Source organism: Camelina sativa, chromosome 18, assembly GCF_030686135.1.
Source record: "Camelina sativa cultivar CO46 ecotype springtype chromosome 18, ASM3068613v1".
Lineage (NCBI taxonomy): Eukaryota > Viridiplantae > Streptophyta > Magnoliopsida > Brassicales > Brassicaceae > Camelina > Camelina sativa.
Genome location: NC_141897.1, coordinates 1,760,277 through 1,779,737, shown reverse-complemented (window position 1 = coordinate 1,779,737; position 19,461 = coordinate 1,760,277). Strand labels below are relative to the sequence as shown.

General features: G+C 32.5%; 3 protein-coding genes, 1 long non-coding RNA gene and 1 other non-coding gene across 7 annotated transcripts; 2 read left to right on the top strand and 3 right to left on the bottom strand.

Annotated features, from left to right (window-relative positions):
• Positions 1-84: 84 nt before the first annotated feature.
• LOC104760269 (3-oxoacyl-[acyl-carrier-protein] synthase I, chloroplastic) lies at positions 85-2,828 on the bottom strand. The gene is made up of 7 exons (XM_010483165.3): positions 2,214-2,828; positions 1,628-2,059; positions 1,186-1,359; positions 967-1,080; positions 761-862; positions 550-616; positions 85-464 (listed from the first exon to the last, which is right to left on the bottom strand). Exons 1-7 carry the CDS (start codon positions 2,673-2,675, stop codon positions 397-399), a joined length of 1,419 nt encoding a protein of 472 aa, XP_010481467.1. The 5' UTR covers positions 2,676-2,828; the 3' UTR covers positions 85-396.
• Positions 2,829-8,308: 5,480 nt separating this feature from the next.
• Positions 8,309-8,729, bottom strand: LOC104760268 (uncharacterized). Its single transcript, XM_010483164.2, has one exon. The coding sequence runs from the start codon at positions 8,671-8,673 to the stop codon at positions 8,449-8,451; it is 225 nt and encodes a 74-aa protein (XP_010481466.2). The 5' UTR covers positions 8,674-8,729; the 3' UTR covers positions 8,309-8,448.
• Positions 8,730-11,109: 2,380 nt separating this feature from the next.
• On the bottom strand, positions 11,110-12,904 carry LOC147921360 (uncharacterized). Its single transcript, XR_015589421.1, has 7 exons — positions 12,765-12,904; positions 12,386-12,477; positions 12,129-12,219; positions 11,942-12,031; positions 11,780-11,829; positions 11,652-11,710; positions 11,110-11,360 (listed from the first exon to the last, which is right to left on the bottom strand). It is a non-coding gene; the product is annotated as an uncharacterized LOC147921360 (long non-coding RNA).
• Positions 12,905-13,397: 493 nt separating this feature from the next.
• On the top strand, positions 13,398-14,797 carry LOC104760267 (uncharacterized). Of its 3 annotated transcripts, none has more exons than XM_010483162.3 (5): positions 13,398-13,727; positions 13,824-13,934; positions 14,033-14,206; positions 14,279-14,389; positions 14,472-14,797. In XM_010483162.3, exons 1-5 carry the CDS (start codon positions 13,650-13,652, stop codon positions 14,610-14,612), a joined length of 615 nt encoding a protein of 204 aa, XP_010481464.1. In that variant the 5' UTR covers positions 13,398-13,649; the 3' UTR covers positions 14,613-14,797. The 3 variants fall into 3 exon arrangements, with proteins under 3 accessions (XP_010481464.1, XP_087353690.1, XP_087353688.1); XM_087497564.1 differs by having other exon boundaries at positions 13,404-13,727; positions 14,036-14,206; XM_087497562.1 differs by having other exon boundaries at positions 13,404-13,727; positions 13,824-13,940.
• Positions 14,798-16,513: 1,716 nt separating this feature from the next.
• LOC147921359 (U6 spliceosomal RNA) lies at positions 16,514-16,616 on the top strand. The gene has a single exon (XR_015589761.1). It is a non-coding gene; the product is annotated as a U6 spliceosomal RNA (small nuclear RNA).
• The last annotated feature ends 2,845 nt before the right edge of the window (positions 16,617-19,461 follow it).

Genomic DNA, 19,461 nt, shown 5'->3' with positions numbered 1-19,461 from the left:
ATAAGAAATTGTATAAAAACCAAACTAAACCAGTGACATTTGTAAATGTAACTCATTGTAAAATTAAAACTTTTTTCTAAAGTATTGTTGAGAATCCCACTAATTGGATTATTCTGAAACTAACACCATTGCTACAAAAGATTCTCAGTTCTGTTTATAAATTACTCAAATATGAAACGAACTAAAGATACAAACATTGCGCGGGGATAAGAGGGGGGTAACAAGCAAAATCTGAAATCTCAGTGACAATAAGAAAACAGGGAATGAAAAATGAGATTCGGAAATGGCCAGAGGAAGAGCTCCAACTTGTTAACAAAGAAGAGCTGCAACTGGTGATGATGGATGACGATGGTGATGTAACAGATGAGGCAGAGAATTTTTAAAAGGTATGAAAAATCAGGGTTTGAAGGCAGAGAAGGCGACGACTGAGTTGTGTCCACCGAACCCGAACGAGTTTGATATGGCTGCAGCAACAACAGAAAGACATTATTAATCAGAGAAATCGTTTTCAGTTTAATCCAATGACATGGTGGGCATATCGTCACTTACCAACATCAACCTCGTGCTGCTTCTTCTGGTTTGCGACCGTGTCAAAGTCCACAGCTTGTTCCGGGTTCTACAATGAAAAACAGAGCATAAGCGTCTAAAACAAAGCCCACAGTTTAAGGAGAATCAAAAGAAGCCTTTTCTTGACTCCTTGTTATACTGTGATGTTGAACTTGTAAATGATTTTATGTTAGAAAAGGAAGATTATACGTACAAATTGGTTGATGGAAGGATGCAGCCATCCAGTGTTGATAGCCTTCACGACGGCGATGGCTTCTAGACCTCCAGCTGCACCGAGGCAGTGACCTATCATAGACTGTAACAAAAAAAAAACTGTTATCAACAGGAAATGCAAAGCAAACAAATACACAAAAAGGAGGAGAAGAAGAACATTCAATCGCAGTAGCCTCGGGGACGAACCTTGGTGGCGTTGATTTTGATCCCTGAAGTGCTCTTGAATACCTTTTTAATGGCATTAATCTCAGCAAGATCACCAGCAAGAGTGGAAGTTGCATGAGCGTTGATGTAATTTACCTGAAAAACGTGAAGTGGATCTAAGTAGGGAAGCAACCGACTAACAGGAATTTAATGGAAACCCTTTGTTTCAGATTTGGAAGCATGAAAAGTTTGTGGTTTTACCTCCTCAGGTGATACACCAGCATCTTCAAGACATCTCTCAATACATGAAGAGACACCAAGCCCATCAGCTCTTGGATCAGTCATATGGTGAGCATCGCAATTAACAGCACCTCCAAGATACTCAGCTACAATAGGAGCACCACGTTTCATTGCATGTTCCAAGCTTTCCATCACCTAATAATAAAGAAGACAATAATATGTATGAGCCAATATCATGATGAAACAAACAAACTTTGTAGAGTTGTAAAATTCAAAATGCAAAGATACTTCCGCAGCTAATCGACTATGGGAAAGCAAGTTTCATAATTTAGAGGTAAGAACCATTCAGCAAGATAACAGTGTACCAAATCCATTAGGCCAAAACAGGCTAATATATATAGCCAGCCAACTATATGTAAATCCATAATTCCAAATGTAAAGAGTAAGAATTTCTGAAACATACCAGAACACCAGCTCCTTCGCCCATAACAAAGCCATCTCTTGCTTTATCCCATGGCCTTGAAGCAGTCTGAGGGTCATCATTTCTCTGTGACAATGCCCTACAAGCAACAAAACCTCCCAACCCAATAGGAATAATAGCAGCCTCGGTTCCACCAGCAATCATCATATCAGCTTCACCACGACGAATGTGGTTGGCAGCAGCGTAAAAGCAGTAGTTAGAAGTAGCACAAGCAGTTGAGATCGAGTAGTTTGGACCCATAAGACCAAGATCAATCGCCAACAAAGCAGAACCCATGTTTGTTATAGCATAAGGTATAAAAAATGGACTAATCCTCCTGTGACCCTTCTCAATCAGATTCTGAACACCTTCTGAAAACACAGTTAAACCTCCCATACCAGTCCCAACTAGTACTCCAGCTTTCCTCTTATCAATCTACAAAACACCCAAACCAGTGATGTAGTAGAGCTAACTAATTCAAGAAAATGTTCAATCTAATCTGAAATTTAAACTCTTTATGTGTCTAATTCAAATCTAAGACAGAAAAATTGAAACTTTATGATCAATCTAAGATGAAGAAAGAGGTTACCGAGTTAAGCTTATCACCACCAAGATTAGCACTCTCAAGAGCTTTCTTGCCAGCAACAATGCAATACTTCAAACAATCATCAAGCCTACGCTCATTCTTGCCATCAATATAACCTTCAGAGCTAAACCCACGGATCTGACCACCGAATCGAGTGGGGAACTTGGACGCATCGAAACGGTCAATCAAACTGATCCCACTCTCACCAGAGAGCAGTTTCTCGTAGTAAGCATCAACGTCGTTGCCAAACACGGAGACGAGACCCATACCAGTAATCACGACTCGTTTCTTCGGATCTGTTTCGCGTTTGGGAGCGGAGACAGTGGCTGATGCTGATGCGGAGATGAACGAGCGTTGTCTTCTAAGGGGTCTGGCATTTGTAATCTGATGTGATTGTCGATTCGAAGGTAAGCGAAGTGGGTTCGGCGGAGAAGCGCGGAGGGATGAAGATTGAAGAAATTGCATGGTGGATCCAAAGAGGGGGAGAGAGAGAGAGAGAATGGGAGAAGAGGCGATAAGTACGATGTTGTGAGAATGGTGTGTGATGTGTGTTTTGCGAAAGCGCTTCAGCTCGTCAGATTTCGGGACGCACTTATAAAAACAAAAACAAAACAAAACAAAACAAAACATAACTCAGAAATACTTTAGAAGTAAAAATTTGAGACAATAAAAAAAAAAAAAAAAAACTTTTCTTTTGAAGTCCCTGAATGGTTATAGATGTTTTAGTTTTAGCCTTATAGTTTTATAATTCTACTATTTCATCCTCTAAATAATACTAGGGATTGGGTAAATTATATATAATTTTTTTCGTTTTTTATCCAATTGTCGATCCATTGTAAAATATGATATTTTACATGGCATCCAACCGGATTTTACTGAATAAGAAAAATCGTTCTAAAAAAAAATAGATCGGTTTAAAACAGACTTTTTTAATTCAGATTTTATGTCAAGATTTACTTTTTTGTAGCAGTGTTCAAGAAAGTGGTCTAGGCGGCCGTCTAGGCGGCCGTTTAGGCGTCGTCTAGGCGCTAGGCACTCGGCAGACGCCTAGATGACCGCCTAACCCGTTTAAAATTACATACATTTTATTTTAATATTTATTTTTGATTTTTAAATTACATATAATTAAATTATTATGTTTTATATCTATATACGTAATTATAAACATTTATATGTTGTTAATATAACTTAAATAAATGTATTTTTCTTACCGTTGTTTATATTTTTTTTATTTTTATAACATATATTTTAATATAATTATATATATATAATGTTTTATGTTGTAAACGCCTAAACCGCCTAAAAATCGTCTAGGCCCCGACTAAGCGTTCTAGGCGCTAGGCGTTGGGTCACCGCCCAGATACCCCCTAGCGCTTTCTTGAACACTGATTTGTAGACATATAGAATCGATTTTTTTTTTTGATAAAAAAAAAAAAAGAAAAATAGAATCGAACTTCAAATATCATATGTGCTAGCGTAGAAGATGTAATTACTACTTGCCAAACTTAAAAAAAAAAAAAAAAAAAAAAAAAAAAAAAAAAAAAAAAAAAATAATCAATGTAATAATGAATTAATAGAGGTGAACCCAAGTTTTGTTCACTTTATAGGAAACCAGTTTTTTTAAAAAAAATTGAACTTACATTTCAGTTTAATTACTAACAAATATAATTTTAAGGTGAACAAAAAAAACAAATCTAATTTAATTTGCAAAATATATATATTTTTTTCTTTTTTTGGTCAAACATTTGCACAATAATTTTAATTTCAATCGAACAAGCCAATGACTCGTTTAAGTCCACTAAAAAAAAATACAGGGACACCGGACACTCGTGCTCAAGATAAGAGATGGGAAGCCAATTGCCAAAAGGTTATTCGCTCAAACTTATCTAAAATGCAGTAAAATGCTTACAAGTGTTCAATTTTAGCATCGTAGCTCTTCAAGATGTAGTAGACTCCGTCAAATAAGAGACACTTCAAAGTTGAGCATGAACTTTTCAAGAAAATTGTCATCTTTCAATTCAAGGAAAAGATATATCTTCTAAACTTGAAAACATTTACGCAAACTAACCTAAAACGGAAACAAGTGACTGGGATACGAATTACTCGAAATGCAATTAAATGGAAATAGGTAGGGTGGGTGAGCCAGTACTCACGTGGGGGCATTGAACTTTGAATAGCCGAGAGACAAACAATGAAAGTTGCAAGTAGAAAGCTGGTATAAGTTGTTCACCACCCAAGTTCTATTCTCCTTTACCAAATCTAACACTTCTTATAAAGTCTTGTTTAATGTTTACTTGTTTGAATGATTATGTACAATTGTCACTATCCACACACAAAAATAGCTTTACAATTCGATTGCGTTTTACATTATTGTCGTACGGTTGTCACTCACAAAATTGAAAAAAACTACTAATCCGTTTCGTCAAGATTTAGCTTACCGCCAATAACGTGACTCCTCCATCATTCTTTTATAACAAATAAACGCATAAAGATAAAAAAAAAAAAAATTGCTTTCTCAAGTGTATATATCAACCATCAGTTTCTCTAGGCTGTATGGTATTATAATTAGGTAGAATCATCTACGGGAAATATATTTTGACTCTTTATAAAACTAATGCTTTACTTAATTCTGCAACCTTTTCCCCCCACTAGGTTTTGAACTCACGGGTAGCGTCGGTTTATTTGATATATTTTGATGAAAATTATATATGATTGATGACGGTAATAAAATATTATCTTATAAAAAAAAATTAAATTTCAGATACACAATTTTTTAAAATATAAAAATCAGTTGTGTTATAAAATCAAATCTGATAAAAAAATCATGAATTTAACTCGACGTCGAGGCGAGGCGAATCAAATTGATAACCTCACATATTCTAAACCATTTCTTTGACCACCAAAAAAATGAAAGAATTTTATCATCATGAATTTAACTCGTTTTCATATTTAATTGATCGCTAACACCTATATTTTCATGTTTTTTATTCAATGTTGTCTTATTCTTCATATTTTTTCTTTTCATTTTCAATGTCAAATTTTTTGGTAATTGTCATTGTTACTTTTACCGTCTGGTTCTTTGTTATACTATTTTTCTACTTCTTCCTCGTCAACTTTTTCACATTCTTCCAATGAAAAACATTTTTTTAAGACTACCACACAACTTGTTAACCCATCAAACTCCAAGAACAAAATCAATTCTTTTCTCATAAAAATAAAAAATAAGATATAAAAATAAAAATTAATGAAACAATATCAACTCATCAATAAAATCATACACAAAAAATATATTTTACGGCTCATAAGAAATAAATAGCACAAACGTAGATAAATAAGATAATTTTTGTATTACATGAATATTTTTAATATTTTTAACTTTAAAATGTTTCGAAATATAAAATTTGAACCTTTTAAAAAGTTTCAATATTTATAATATTTTAAACTTTTAAAATTTAAAAATTATAATATTTAAAAACTTTTTAAAAGCTAAGAACTTTTAAAAGTTTCAATATTTATATATTTAAACTTTTAAAATTTTTAAATATTATAATATATTTTTTTGAAACTTTTTAAAGTTTTAGTTTGATCAAATAAAAACCGGATCAAACCGAATAAAACTTTTAAACTTGGACGCTTGATAAATCAAGCTTTCCTGCTCATTCGTTGTTGGAAACATATTAATCTTATTTATACTGGTTCTGAACCATTGTCTAAAAATTTTCTAGCCAATGTGGGATATTGTACATATTTCTTTATTTCCATAAATTTAAAATTTTTCTTTTTCTAAAAATTCTGGAAATTAAGAAAATGTTAATGAATGACATGTCAAATTCTGATAGGTTGTTTAAAATAATTTTTAATAAATAAAATTCTGAAATTTTTTAGAAAATGTTAATTAGTGAGGTGTCTAATCACTATTGGTGGTTTTAAAGCTTAGGTGGACGCGTTAAAGAGCTTATAGCTCCTACTTTTTATTAGTATAGATTTTTTGTTTGAATAAGTGTTATTTTAGTTTCAATAGTGATCATCACGAACAGAACGTACCGAACAAACAAAACAACAAATATATTAGAGTTTGGTTCTTGACAATTAAATCGTATAAAACTAATAATACTTAACTGGTTTTAATTAAAATTGTAGATTTTTTATGTTAAAAAAAATTGAAGATTTTTAATAGAATATAATTTATAATTTTATACACTAAAACCCCCTAAACCAAACTATATACCAATATATATCCACATTTGTTAACGTTTGTTATGTTTGATGAAGAAGAAACAAATACTAGTCCGTTGGTTGTGTACTCGGTACCCCCCAATGATACCAGCCTAATTCACATTGACTAACACTAATTATTTTCTTTCTTTGGGCCAATTAATGCATATTGGCTTATTGACAACCCACATTTTAGCAGTGTTTATAACTTTCATAGACCATAGTTCGTTTTGAAAAGAATTGATGAACACAAATGTTCTTACTTTACGTTTAAAAAAAAAATCCAAATCAGACGACAAACTAAAACAGAAACGAAATATAGATTATCTCTATAGGGATGATCATATCACTGTGAGTTTATCTCAAGAATCTGGGCATAGTCTATATATAGGAGACGAAAAAAAAAAAAAAAAAACTAAGTCCTCAAGAAGAGATGTACGTATTTTAGTTAGACGTTTTAGAGACTCAGAATTGGTTGGAATCACAATAATTCTACTGCTTTGTTGACTGATTCAACATTCGTTTGTTTTAGTAATACAGTTCTGCGTTACATTGACTCAAATCTTGTAATTATTAAACAAAAATTGCTGGCAAATAAAGACTTTTGAGTTTTGACCCGGCCCTATCTATCTATGGACCATATAACCAACTTTTTATAATTTGACTTTATTTGGTTGGAATCATCACATGATTACTATAACGTACAGATTATCACATATATTTAGTTTGAACTTTAATATAAAATTCGATTGGAAAATCTACATGCAAGTTCTTATAGTAGTATTAAAAATTTACGCACTTACTCTTTCAATTTTCACTAAGTAAGCTTTTTCAATTTTTCTTTTTTCATAAAATTGATTGAATTTTATCATCAAAAGTACGAAAATTCTTTTGAATCACTATAGATCACTGATAAGTTTACTCAACTCGACTAACTTTTCTAATTTTAACTTACGATTTTTCAGTTTCCTTTTTCAGATTTTTAGTTTATAAATAGTGAAACCTTAGTTAATAGATGATTTGATACAATTTTGGTTTCACAATTCGAGTTTAAGTTTTTACTCAACTATTGAACTTTTTAAGAAACTTGGATTTTTTAGATTTGTTTTACTTCAGTTCAGTTCAAGTTTGGATTCACTTTTTTCAATATATCAGTTCACTTCAACTCTGCAAATCTGATGATTTATTTGGATCGAACACATTTTATAACTTCTCTTCACATTTTAAGAAATATCTTGCAAAATTATAAACTTTTCTAATTAAATATAAGATATAATAGCAAAATTTATATACAAACTCTTAAAAAAAATCTCAATATTATGATATACATAGAGAAAAAAAACATAGTAAATGATAGAAAAGACCCTTTAGAAAGCCCAATGAACACACCTCTTGAAGTAGAAGCTGAGGCGTTAAGATCAGCAATATATCATGTTCACAGGCTTGGTTACACTGATGTGTTGTTCTGCCGAGATGCACCTAACTTGTATGAAAAGCTTCTACGTTTCTCCCAGGATAAGCACAAGGATCAATGTGAACTTTCAACTCTTGCCACTCACATTTAGGACATTTGGAATCTAGGACGATCTTATGACAACATTTCTTTTCTGAAAACTCTACTGCGGATAAGTTAGCTAAAGATGCTAAGATAAGAAAATTAAATTATGTAATATCATAGTTTGATGTACGTTGAAAGTTTTATGCAGTGAAATGTTTAAGGTTGACAAAAAAAAAAATAATAACCAAAAAAAGCCCAAAAATGAGTCACGCCCTCACGTGAATAACACGTGTTAGTTTTCTTCAATCTCGTGAGACCTAATTTCAAGGTTTTTTCATCCTTTCGTTAACACCAAGATGATAAAATTTGCAAATTGGAGTCATTATTGGTAGAAATTTTCATTCATTTATTGAACTAAAAGAATTAACAAAATCAAATCTACATATAAAACTATACATATAGTACAACAACAACAACAACAAAAAAAAAAACAGAGTTGACAAAAAGAAGAAAACTAAACTTTGTTTAGAATCTACAACCGCAACAGAGAAAGAAGAAAGCAAGCTTAGATACCAAAACCATAGCTTCGATGATAGACATGATTCTGTATCTCAAAGTTTCCAAAAACGACATCTTCTTGAAATTCAATCTCTTCCATTTTATCCCTCCAAGTCCCAAAAACTTCAACCTCGTCCTCTCTTTCGTCGTCTTCCACATCGAAATCTTTCCTTTCGTCCCCATCATTTTCATAAATATGAGCTGCTGCTCCTTTCAACACCGAAATGTACAATTAGGGTTATGTTTCTGTTTTGTTCTGTTTCTGGTGTTTGTGGTTATGAGTTTTTTTTTATACGACTTGAAGTAAAGGGTAGTTTGGTCTTTTTCAAGTCAATAGATTCGAAGCGCGTTACAAAACTAATCAACGTAGGTGTTCTGACGTGAGTGCGTTCTGTTTTGTCCAAAGAATTTTCGTGGATATATCTTATTTATTCCTCTATATATATTCATATATTCACTAAAAATAATATATATACAGTTGTTGTTTTTAGTGAATATTTTATTCAAATATTTATCCTTTTTCTTAAATAAGTTGATTCATTTTTTTTTTTAAAGTGAGATTGTTTATTTTTATCCGGGGGGATAATGCCAGATTGTTTATTTCAGCTAATTTTTTGTTATCAATCTACTTTAAAAAAAAAAGGTTTTGTATTGAAAATTAAGATAGTTATAGGAACAATTGAAGCCCATGGAGGAATGTTTGAGGTCCATAACAATTAAACAATATGTGAAATAAACTCTTTGAGTAGATGAAGTAAATATTATCCTTCGATCAAGCCAATCCAAAACCGCATATTATGTACTTTGTGCTAATTTTTAAAAGTGTCCACAATTTAATTTTATTATAATTTAGGATTTTGAAACTTTTCAACAGCATTACTAGTTATGAGTGTTTAAAACAAGAAACTGTGTACCAACAGTTTCCTAATTAATATGTGGTATCGCTATTGATACAAAGTTATTAAAAAAACGAAGATGAAAAATTAAACAAAAACACCAAACCAATGACTTTTGACGTAAAATAACATCAATATGAGTAGATATATATAACTTAATGCTCTTCTCACTTACTTGACACAATACAAATTCATGCATCTATAGACGTAATTAATTAAGACATTATTAACAGAAAGGAAGAAAAAACTCAAAGAAAAAGTTAGCCATTATTACTCTTTTCATTTTGTTTTACTACACGACACCACAAAATTAAGAGAATTATAAGAATTAGTGTATTTGATCATCATCAGCAGGAATCATTTATATATGATCAAATACGAAACCGTAACATCTTTCTTAAGTATTAATGCATGGTTGAGTAAGTTATGAGTAGGTTATGTAACTGGTTGATTTACAAATTTGATGATTTTTTTCATTCATGATATGAGTAAGCTATGTTATTGGTTGATTTACAAACTTTTACTGTCTATCAGACATTATGTTACTTTCAAACTATTTATTTATGAGATGTCATGCACTATATGGTATATGAAAAAAGTATTCTAAGTGGCACGCGGTATAACATCTTTTTATATATAGGAAAGACATTGAAATTGAAATTATGATATTGCACACAAAGTCGAAAAGCAGGAATTAAGATAAAATCAGTTTTATCCTAAGTGCTTATAAATTTATAATGTATAAATTGCAAATCTCTTCTTTACATTTATTTTTTTGAAAATCTTTCTACCGAGTCAAGCTCAAGAAGAGTGACACGGTGACGCATTAAAAGTTCACTAATTCACTAGTATTCTACTACTGAGTACTGACTAGATACGATCTTCCTCATTTCAACAAAGAGGATTTTCATGGCTATCAAATAAGTTTTCCTTTCTCTAAACGTCGGCGAGTACATCCAAAACTTTAGCACTTAGATGGAGAACTTTAAATTAGGTTCGTTGAAAAATTAGTGACAAGTTACTACATTGTGACTTTATAAAAAATTAGTGACAAGTTACTACATTGTGACTTTATTAAAAAAAAGTGACTATATTAGTATATTTCGTACTGGAGCTAACTTTCTTAATTGGGACATTTGTGGTATTACTAATTACTAATAACAGAAAAGAAGATGAAGAAGGGTAAAAATCAAATATTTTTTACAGATGGGGTTGGGTTACATTATAATTTTATAGATTTCATAAATATTTTCAGATTTTGATTACAGTTGCAACATAATTTCGTAATATGTCTTAAATATTTTGTTTATACTATATAATAAAAGCTACTTACATCATTCGAATACTTTAAAGTATTCAAACATAGTTACTGAATGTATATTTAAGTTCATCCACTTACGCTAAATGTATTCAAACATAAATTATACTAAATGCACTACAACAAATATGTACATTGTTAGCCCGAGAGAAACGCTATAATATGTAATTCATAGCTCTTTTACAAACGCTATGTTAGGCCACTGTTATCATAGGTACCACACATACAATAGCGCCAGATATGTATGCTATGATAAAGTCTTCTACCATAGCAGTACCAAAATGCTCTGTTATGGGGCTTTTCTAAAATTTTAAACTAATATTATAAGTCATTTTACACGCTATGTTAGGAGTTAGTGCTATTTTATATAATATGGTAATATCTTTTTTTTCTTTCAAAATTTATTAAATTAGATTTTATATTTTTAAATTTCATAAAATAATATTACATTAACCAAAATAAGTCTTACATAACATCAAGTGTCACCAAGTCTTAAATAAAATAAAACTAACATTACAAAGAACAAAGACAAACTTTACATGTACATGTAACCCATCCAAACCTTTCTTCTGCTCACTTTGCCTTGAAACAATCCAATGAACAGCCACTAGTTCACTTTGAATATATGAAAAAGATATGTTCCATGTTATCCTCTCCATATGCATCTGCTCATATGAAACAAAAGAATCATGAGAAGCCACAATCTGCCATTAACCCTATAAGCACATACCAATCACCGAGAGATAAATAAACCCTAAATTGTAATTGTAACCAAAACAAAAAAAGAGTCAAAAGTTGAATCGGTTCACAAGCAATGGTAAACATCTTATTTTTTGTACAGTTGGTGAAGTCGTAGGACGCACAAAGGATTAAACAAGAGAAATGAAAAACAGGAAAATATATTCAAAGTGTTTACAAACCTGGTCAACAAAAAGTCTAAGAGAAAAGCATCTTACCTGAAACTTGAGCTGCAATTTCCCTATCCTTCTGCTGGAGTTATGCTTTGGCTTCAAGTCTAGATATATCCGACTGTTGTCAATACACAGCAAGGAAATGCAGATAGATCACAATTAACAAGTATTACTTCTCTGCAGGTTTCTTCTTAACGAGTTTGTGTTACAACAACTTGGGCTTCTGAAAAAAAAACCAAGTTCATATTAGAGAGTGAGCAACAAAATTCACATAAAAGATCATTGTTACAACAAGAACCTACACATGAAGAAGAAATGCAGCCAATTAAACCTACCCTCCATTGTCCAATGCGAACAGACCAGACCAGTTTTCCGGCTAGAACAGAGAGCGACTCTGTATGACTGTATCTACTGCACGACTTTCTCTATAACCACCAACACAAAGACACATCAATCCAGACACAACATCCAAAAGTTTTTGTTTATAACATCAACAGAGATCAATCCAAAAGAGAAGTTTACCTTAGAGTTAGAGCAAGATCTATAATGCGGCCAAGCTCAAACGAGGGATTAGCCATTGGAGAAAATTCCGTGAAAATAGAGACCATATTCCCTATTAAAAACTCACACATATATAAATCTGCCATCAGTTCACAATATTACAAAAACCAGAGAAATCAAAAGTAATAAACTGAAGAGACCCAAAACTAAATTCATACATCTCACAAAAATCGAAGCTTTCAAGCTAAACAACATAGGAGAAAAGAGTAAGAACTAACTTGCCAAACTTGATAGTATAGCTTGTGGTAATCATAAAGGCCACGACCATCCACTCTGAGCTCAAAATTCCAACACAAATTTCACGAATTTACTTGGATTAACAAGAAAACCCAGATCAGTACGGATTCATACAGCGAGAAGAGAAGTGAATCAACACAAATGTTGCAGAAACCCCTAAAATCTGAGAGTGAATCAACACAAATGTTGCAGAAACCCCTAAAATCTTAGAGATGAGCAGAAGAAGATGAGATTACCGATAGAGACTTAGAGAGCCTCTTTGTGACGATGGTGGTGGAATTGATATAAATCAATATGGATGAGTTGGTTCAGTGATAAACAGAGTCTCAAGTCAGAGAGAGAAAGAGAGAGAGAGAGTACCTTCGACCAATTTTCCTCTACGCTTGCCGGATTCTGGGTCCTCCACTTCTGTGGTTTTCGCAGTAGTGAGAGATTTTTCCGGAGAAACCAAAGCTGCATCCTCTAAATTCAGATCTGTTGGGAGAAGGGCCAGATTCTTCGCCTTGGCAAGAGATTGGGCACTAATCTCAGAAAAAGAAACCAATTTGGGTCGGGAGAGAGTCGAGAGACATTGGATTAGACTTTACTGAATCTCCAACAACTAATGTCGTAGATGGAGACAACGACGGTCTCGCAGATGAAACCCTTGAGGAAGGAGAGTTTCTAATTTTTTTTCTTTTGAGATATGTTTAATGTTTTAATTTTTAAAGGTAAGTTTTTTTTTTTTTTCTATGGACTTGTTTACATACGACGCTTAAGTGAAAATTTTCCCCAAATATTGGCGGAACAAGTAATTTTAACTTCCCGCTTCATGATTTTTTGTTATAGTGTTGTTTGAGTGCTATTATAGAGTAATAAAAAAAAAAAAGTTATCTTTCATAGCAGTTACAAAAAATGAGCTATTGTCTTGTGCTATCAATGTGGATATTTCTTGTAGTGATGTATCTTTAAGTTACTTTGATTACATCCAGGCATCCACACGTATTTTATGTTGAGATCATTTTTCACTTCAAGTTATGCATTGTCTAGTTAGATGTAATGAAATAGATATTTTTACATATAATAAATATTTTATTCATATAATAAATTGTGAACTAGTTGAGAAAGTATTGCGTGAGTGTTAGACACAGCACATCAATAAATAGAGGAGAACTTTGTAGAAAACAAATTTAAAGAGAGAGCTAGCTAGTGATCATAACATTTTCCTATCGATCTTGTCCTAATTGTAAGAAGAAATCAAGAAAAATGGATCATGACGAAACGAAGCTTGTATGCGGATACGAGGATGCGATCCAACAAATGCAAAGAAAAGAAGAGCTGAAGGTAAAGTCTTTGTTTCAAAAGATTTTATATATTTCAGTTTTTTTTTTGTTTTTTGTCTACAAAGTATTAATATTTTCGTTATGAAAAAAAAATCAGGGTCTTGAGACGAGGATGAAAGAGTTTATTGGAGAGAAGAAGCTTATCGATCTAAAGTTGAGAGAATTGATTGAGTTAGACAAAAAGCTCGAAACTTTACTACAGCCTACGGTAAAAGTAGTAGCTATAGCGCCCAATTGTTAACACTCTTTTAAATATATTTTTGTTTATGTTCATAAAAGTCTTTTTTTTTTTTTTTGGTTGTGTAGAAGAGCATGGAAAAAATTTGCGTGAAAGACTTGACAGAAGAAACCAAAGATGCTATGATTCTGAAATCATTTGTGACGTATCGGCTTGGAGAATTGGAGACTAGGATTTACGACCCTCAAGACGAATTTGATGTTATAATGGAAGCTATAGAAACAAATGAAGGGAGTGTGAAGGTAAAATGTTGGTTGATTTTTCTTTTCTTTTTGTCCACGCAACATTAATTATAATGTCTTTAAAAAAAAAAGGGTTTGAAGATGAGGATGAAAGTGTTCGTTGATGAGAAGGAGTCTGAAGACATACACTTGGACGAGTTGTATGAGTTCAATAAAAAGCTTGAAGCTCTTCTTAAGTCTAAGGTTGGTAGAGTTTAACACTTTCTTTTGTTATATATTTTTTTTGTTAACAAATTGTTCTCTAAATTTTTTTTTCTTCTACAAGGGCGTGGAAGATATGCATTTGGAGGACATGAGAGAAGAAGTTAAAGACACAATAATTATGAACGAAATTGTGAAGAAAATGATCGCAAAGAGGGATCCAGAATCGTCTAAACCAACGATCATCAATAATTATTATATTTAGAAATTAGTAACATATAAATCTGTTATCATGGAGCATATATATATTATCACTTTATCGCTTGTTTCTCCCTTCAAAATAACTATAGAATAAGTTGGGATTTTCTTATCATGTCAATATGGAAGGAATTTATGTCGTTACTTTATAATTAATCGGATTCTTATAATTAATAGATATATTTTCTAATATCTATTGCATAAATTTTCATACATTGGTTGTCAAAGTTTATATGTATACACGAATAATTGAATACTATCACTATGTTGAATTTCGTTTAATATGGATTTATTGTAATGAAGTTATAAGAAGATATGAGATTTCGCCTAAAGGTTACAAATATTAAACATGTGTCTGTAAATGCGTCAAACGTGAGTATTATGCCTTTATAGAAAAATTTGAAGATGCGTTTCGACGTTTCAGCGTTTAAAACAAATTTGTATATATCACACATCATAGTGCATTTTTTTTTAATAAAGTTATTGTTTGAAAATTTGAGTCGCTAATTTAATCCAATATACGTAAATTTTTCTAATAAGAATAACAAACAAAGGAGTTTGGTAATAAAAGTAAAGTTGTGGGTTTCAACAAATAAATACTACATAGCAAAGACTTTTGACAAAGAACAACACCAACATGGAAATACATTATTTACATGTCTTTACGAATTCCACATACATCTATAAATGGAAGAAAGGATTAACAAGAACGGAGAAAAAATAAGAAAGAAAAATTAGACATCCAATAATGAAAAAATATAACCATTTACATTTTGTTTATTAATTATTGAAAATAATTTTTTCTTTTTCTTATAAGTGTACGTTTTTTAAAAATTCTGATAGGGATTAGGGTGTAGCTTTTTAACCCTATAAAATGTATTAAAAATACACACACATATACAATTTTCTCCCCAACAAATGCAGCATCATGGGTTCAACTCTGGAGAAGTGGAGAGTGATCAAACGAACTAGTCAAACTTACACAATAGAAATAAAAGGTTGTGAGTTGATTTAATTTAACTGTCACTAATAACTACTTCAGATTGTAATCATTTTTATAACTAAACTTATGTAAGTAATATTCCATCATCATAACAAATTTTGTGTACAGAGTTTATTTTTTTTTTGAATCATGAAACTGTTAAAAAATTCAAACTATTGGGTATATCAAAAACTGTTATTATCTCTCACTACTCTTATATGGTATCACATATTCACATGCCTCCAAATTTTTATCTAAAATTCAAACTCGTTATGCCATTGAGATTCCCTTTACTTTTTGTTTCTTAATTTGATTTTCTGATTTTATTTTGGTCAATCTCTTAGCAATGTTCTTTCTTTTTTTTTTTTTTTTGAAAACCATTATTAAGAGATCTCCGATAAAACTGATATTTGTGTATATCTTCTTATTGTTAAATAGGTAGAATCTGAATTACCATTATCATATATGTAAATAACTTGTTAGTCAAGTTTGAGACTTTGTATAAATAAGGCTAATGAATGTTATTGTAGTAAAATAACTTGTATAGATATGTTATTGTAGTAAATAAGTTACTCCATGTATACTGTACAAGGTTAAACCGTAACGGTTAATGTTAACATAAGACTTCTCTAGCCATAAGTTTCGTGCTTAATCCACACTACTCGCCAGTTACTGCAGCGGACAAATGATGCAAACAACTTTAAAGTCTTTTTACCTAAAGCTGTTTTTCTTTGCACCAGCGACGTCGTTTCCTCAATCAGAAAGAAGCATTTTACGTAAGGTCAACAATTCAATATGCTAATGGACCCAAAGAAAGGCCCATTTAAGCTGTAAATTAATAAACTAATAAGTAGAAAAAGTCCCACATCGTTTCAGTTAGACAGACGAAGCTGTGTTTATATAGCGTTAGAGTCGAGTAAGTGATTGTCCCTTCGGGGACATCTGATAAAATTGGAACGATACAGAGAAGATTAGCATGGCCCCTGCGCAAGGATGACACGCACAAATCGAGAAATGGTCCAAATTTTTTTTTCCCCCAAAATCTTCAACGGATTTACTTGACGAGGATCAGAGCTTTCTTGTCTCAGATTGTGATTTAGCCCCCTTCTTATGACTCGGGTAAACTGCTAAAACCCAAAGAGCTAGGTTCGTATACTTTTTCACCTCATCCAGTCTTCAAGATCCAAAGAAACTAGCTCCGTTTTATCATTATGATCATTAATCATGACCAACTAGGCAACCACTACTAGCCTCTTATGGATATTGAGCACTACAACTCGACTCATGAATCTATACATGGCATGGCAGACTGAATTGTAATTTGTAAATAAGCATTTGGTTTACCAGTGAATCGCGGAGATGAGATGTTCGGTACGTATAAGTCACAACCTTAAGTTTGGGGCTTAACTTGATTTTGCAGCAAAGACGAGGCTTTTTGTGTTTCCGGTTGGTTTGTGAATAGGCTCTGGCGGAGAAGAAAGTAAACGTGCTTGCTTTCAATTGGTAGGGAGTTTCTGTTTTTTTTTTTTTTTTTTTTTTTTTTGTAAAATCTTGAATAAGTAAATTGGTTCATAGAAATTGTCCGTCTAGTGTACGATGGTGTATGTGTTTACTCGATTCTTTGAATTTTTATGGTACTTAAAAAGAAGTTTGTAGAAAGTTGTTAATAAATTTGCAAATAAATCAGTAGAATTATGCAAATAAGAAAAAAGTTCCGAGCATTTTTGCATACGAGGGTAACAAATTTTTATGTTGTTACTTTTAAATAAGGGGGTAAATGATTCTGTTCATTTTTATATTCTTCCTATTCAAATTATTATTCTTTTTTAAAAGTTTTTATATAATTGAAAAAAAAATACTTAGGACCAAATAGTTTTAATAAATAAATTAGATATTTGATCATAACCTGTTTCCAACCTCGTATGACCATATTTATTGGTAGGAATAAAATCGCGTGAAAGATTGAATTAGACGCGCAGGGAGAAAACCATCGAGGTACAACCATTCTCGTATCAAAAGCCCACATAATTGCATCTATTCAATGTCGATCTATGTTGTATTATTCTTTACTCTATATTTGAATTATATTATAATTGGTATTATTTTCTTTGGTAATTACTCGTTTGTGACGATATATATAATACCAAAACTATGCTAAATTTTGACTACTTATCTTAAATTTATTAAGATTAAGAAAAAAAAATATGAATGTTGTAACTATTGGATATATACCTGTCTATTCTAGATTTCATTCAATATACAAAATACTATCTTAAAATGATAGCTCACACGCGCGACACGGGACATGCGATGCATGACATGTGATGCGCCATACTCACAAGAAAAATAAATTAAAATAAAAATCCAGTAAAAGTTACTGCATAACTTTGTGCAAAAATAAAAAAATTAGTCTTTAATTTTTATCAAAATTAAATGTTCCAAATATATAAATATTAGTAAAGTCTTAGATAAACAATGAAGTTTTTTTAAAAGCGGACCTCATAAAACCTACTAACGTTTGTTTTACCAATCCGAAGATATTATTTTAATTTTGAACCCTATATTCTTTTTTTTTTTTTTTTTGAACACAACAACTTTCATTAAAAACTTAAAACCTCAAAGGAGAGATGTTCTTACAACTTAGAATTAAACGGTTACAAGAAAGGTAAAGATAAAGACTACATGAGTATTCCAAAGAGATGCACAACCTTGAGGAGTTTGCAAAAGGTGGAAGATCTTTTGGTGTCTTGTAGGATTCAAATTTGAAGGCAAGCTTCAGGAAATCCCTGACCAAAAGGTGGTCATACTTTGCTCTTACGGTAGACGCATTGGAGCTTTTGAAAGTGTGCTCCATGGAGGAGACTAAGGGGTGAGATGGTTGCAGAGTGGTCATGGCGGTTGAAGAAGATGAAAACGGGGCTCTCATTGGGAGGGTAACAGGCCGTAACAAAACAGGTGGGTCATCCCTCTCATGGCAATGGAGGTAAATGAATTCCACACAAAGCTTGTAATCAGTTTGTTCCTGGACTAGATCAACATACCCAAGTTTTCTATCTAATGGTGGTAAACGAAGCAGGAGTTCAAAGGGTTCAAAGATAGTGTTCAGGCAGGCTGTCGGATCAGATTCAAAGATATGTCTACACAACGCAAGCATCCGGACAGGGTTAAGAGACTGACCTCGACAAAATAATCTAAGAAGCAACTTTGGAGCCACCGATGTTCTGCTACCGAGAGAAACTCGTCTTGACCAAGCAGAGATAAGCGGTATTTCCATAGAGATGCAAAAAAGTTCATGATTGGGTTCAGGAGTCGGGTGAGGTGGATAGAAGATGCTGGGGAAGGCAAGGTAACCCCAACATTGTAACGGTGGGGTCATAATGCCAAGCTTCACCAAGCAGTCTTCCTCAAAGAGATCATCCCTGGAATCACATTGAACTCGACACAAAGGGTTCTCAAGCAAATTAAATGAAGCCAATGTTCCGCTATCGAGGGAACCTCGTCTTGACCAAGCAGATAACACCGGTACTAAGCAATTTGATCTTGATATAAAGCAAGTATAGGCGGATCGAAGGAGATTCCAGTGCAGGGATGCATCATAGCCTAAGTAGAGTAGACTATCTACCAGGGTTCCAAAGTAAGATTGGGGAGCAAACTTGGGCCAAAGAGATATCGAGGTTTAAAGGCTCCGGCGTCAACACAGAGCTCCCGTCCAGCTGCAGCCAAGTAAACCACTTGGAGAGAGGATATAAATCCGATGATCGGTGAGATGTTATGGTTGACTGTGGAAGAGGCCAGATCGAGAGATTAACACCAAGGAGATCAGGCCATTCGGGGGGTTGAGGGGTGAGTTCAGGCAGTAGGGTACTCAGTCGAG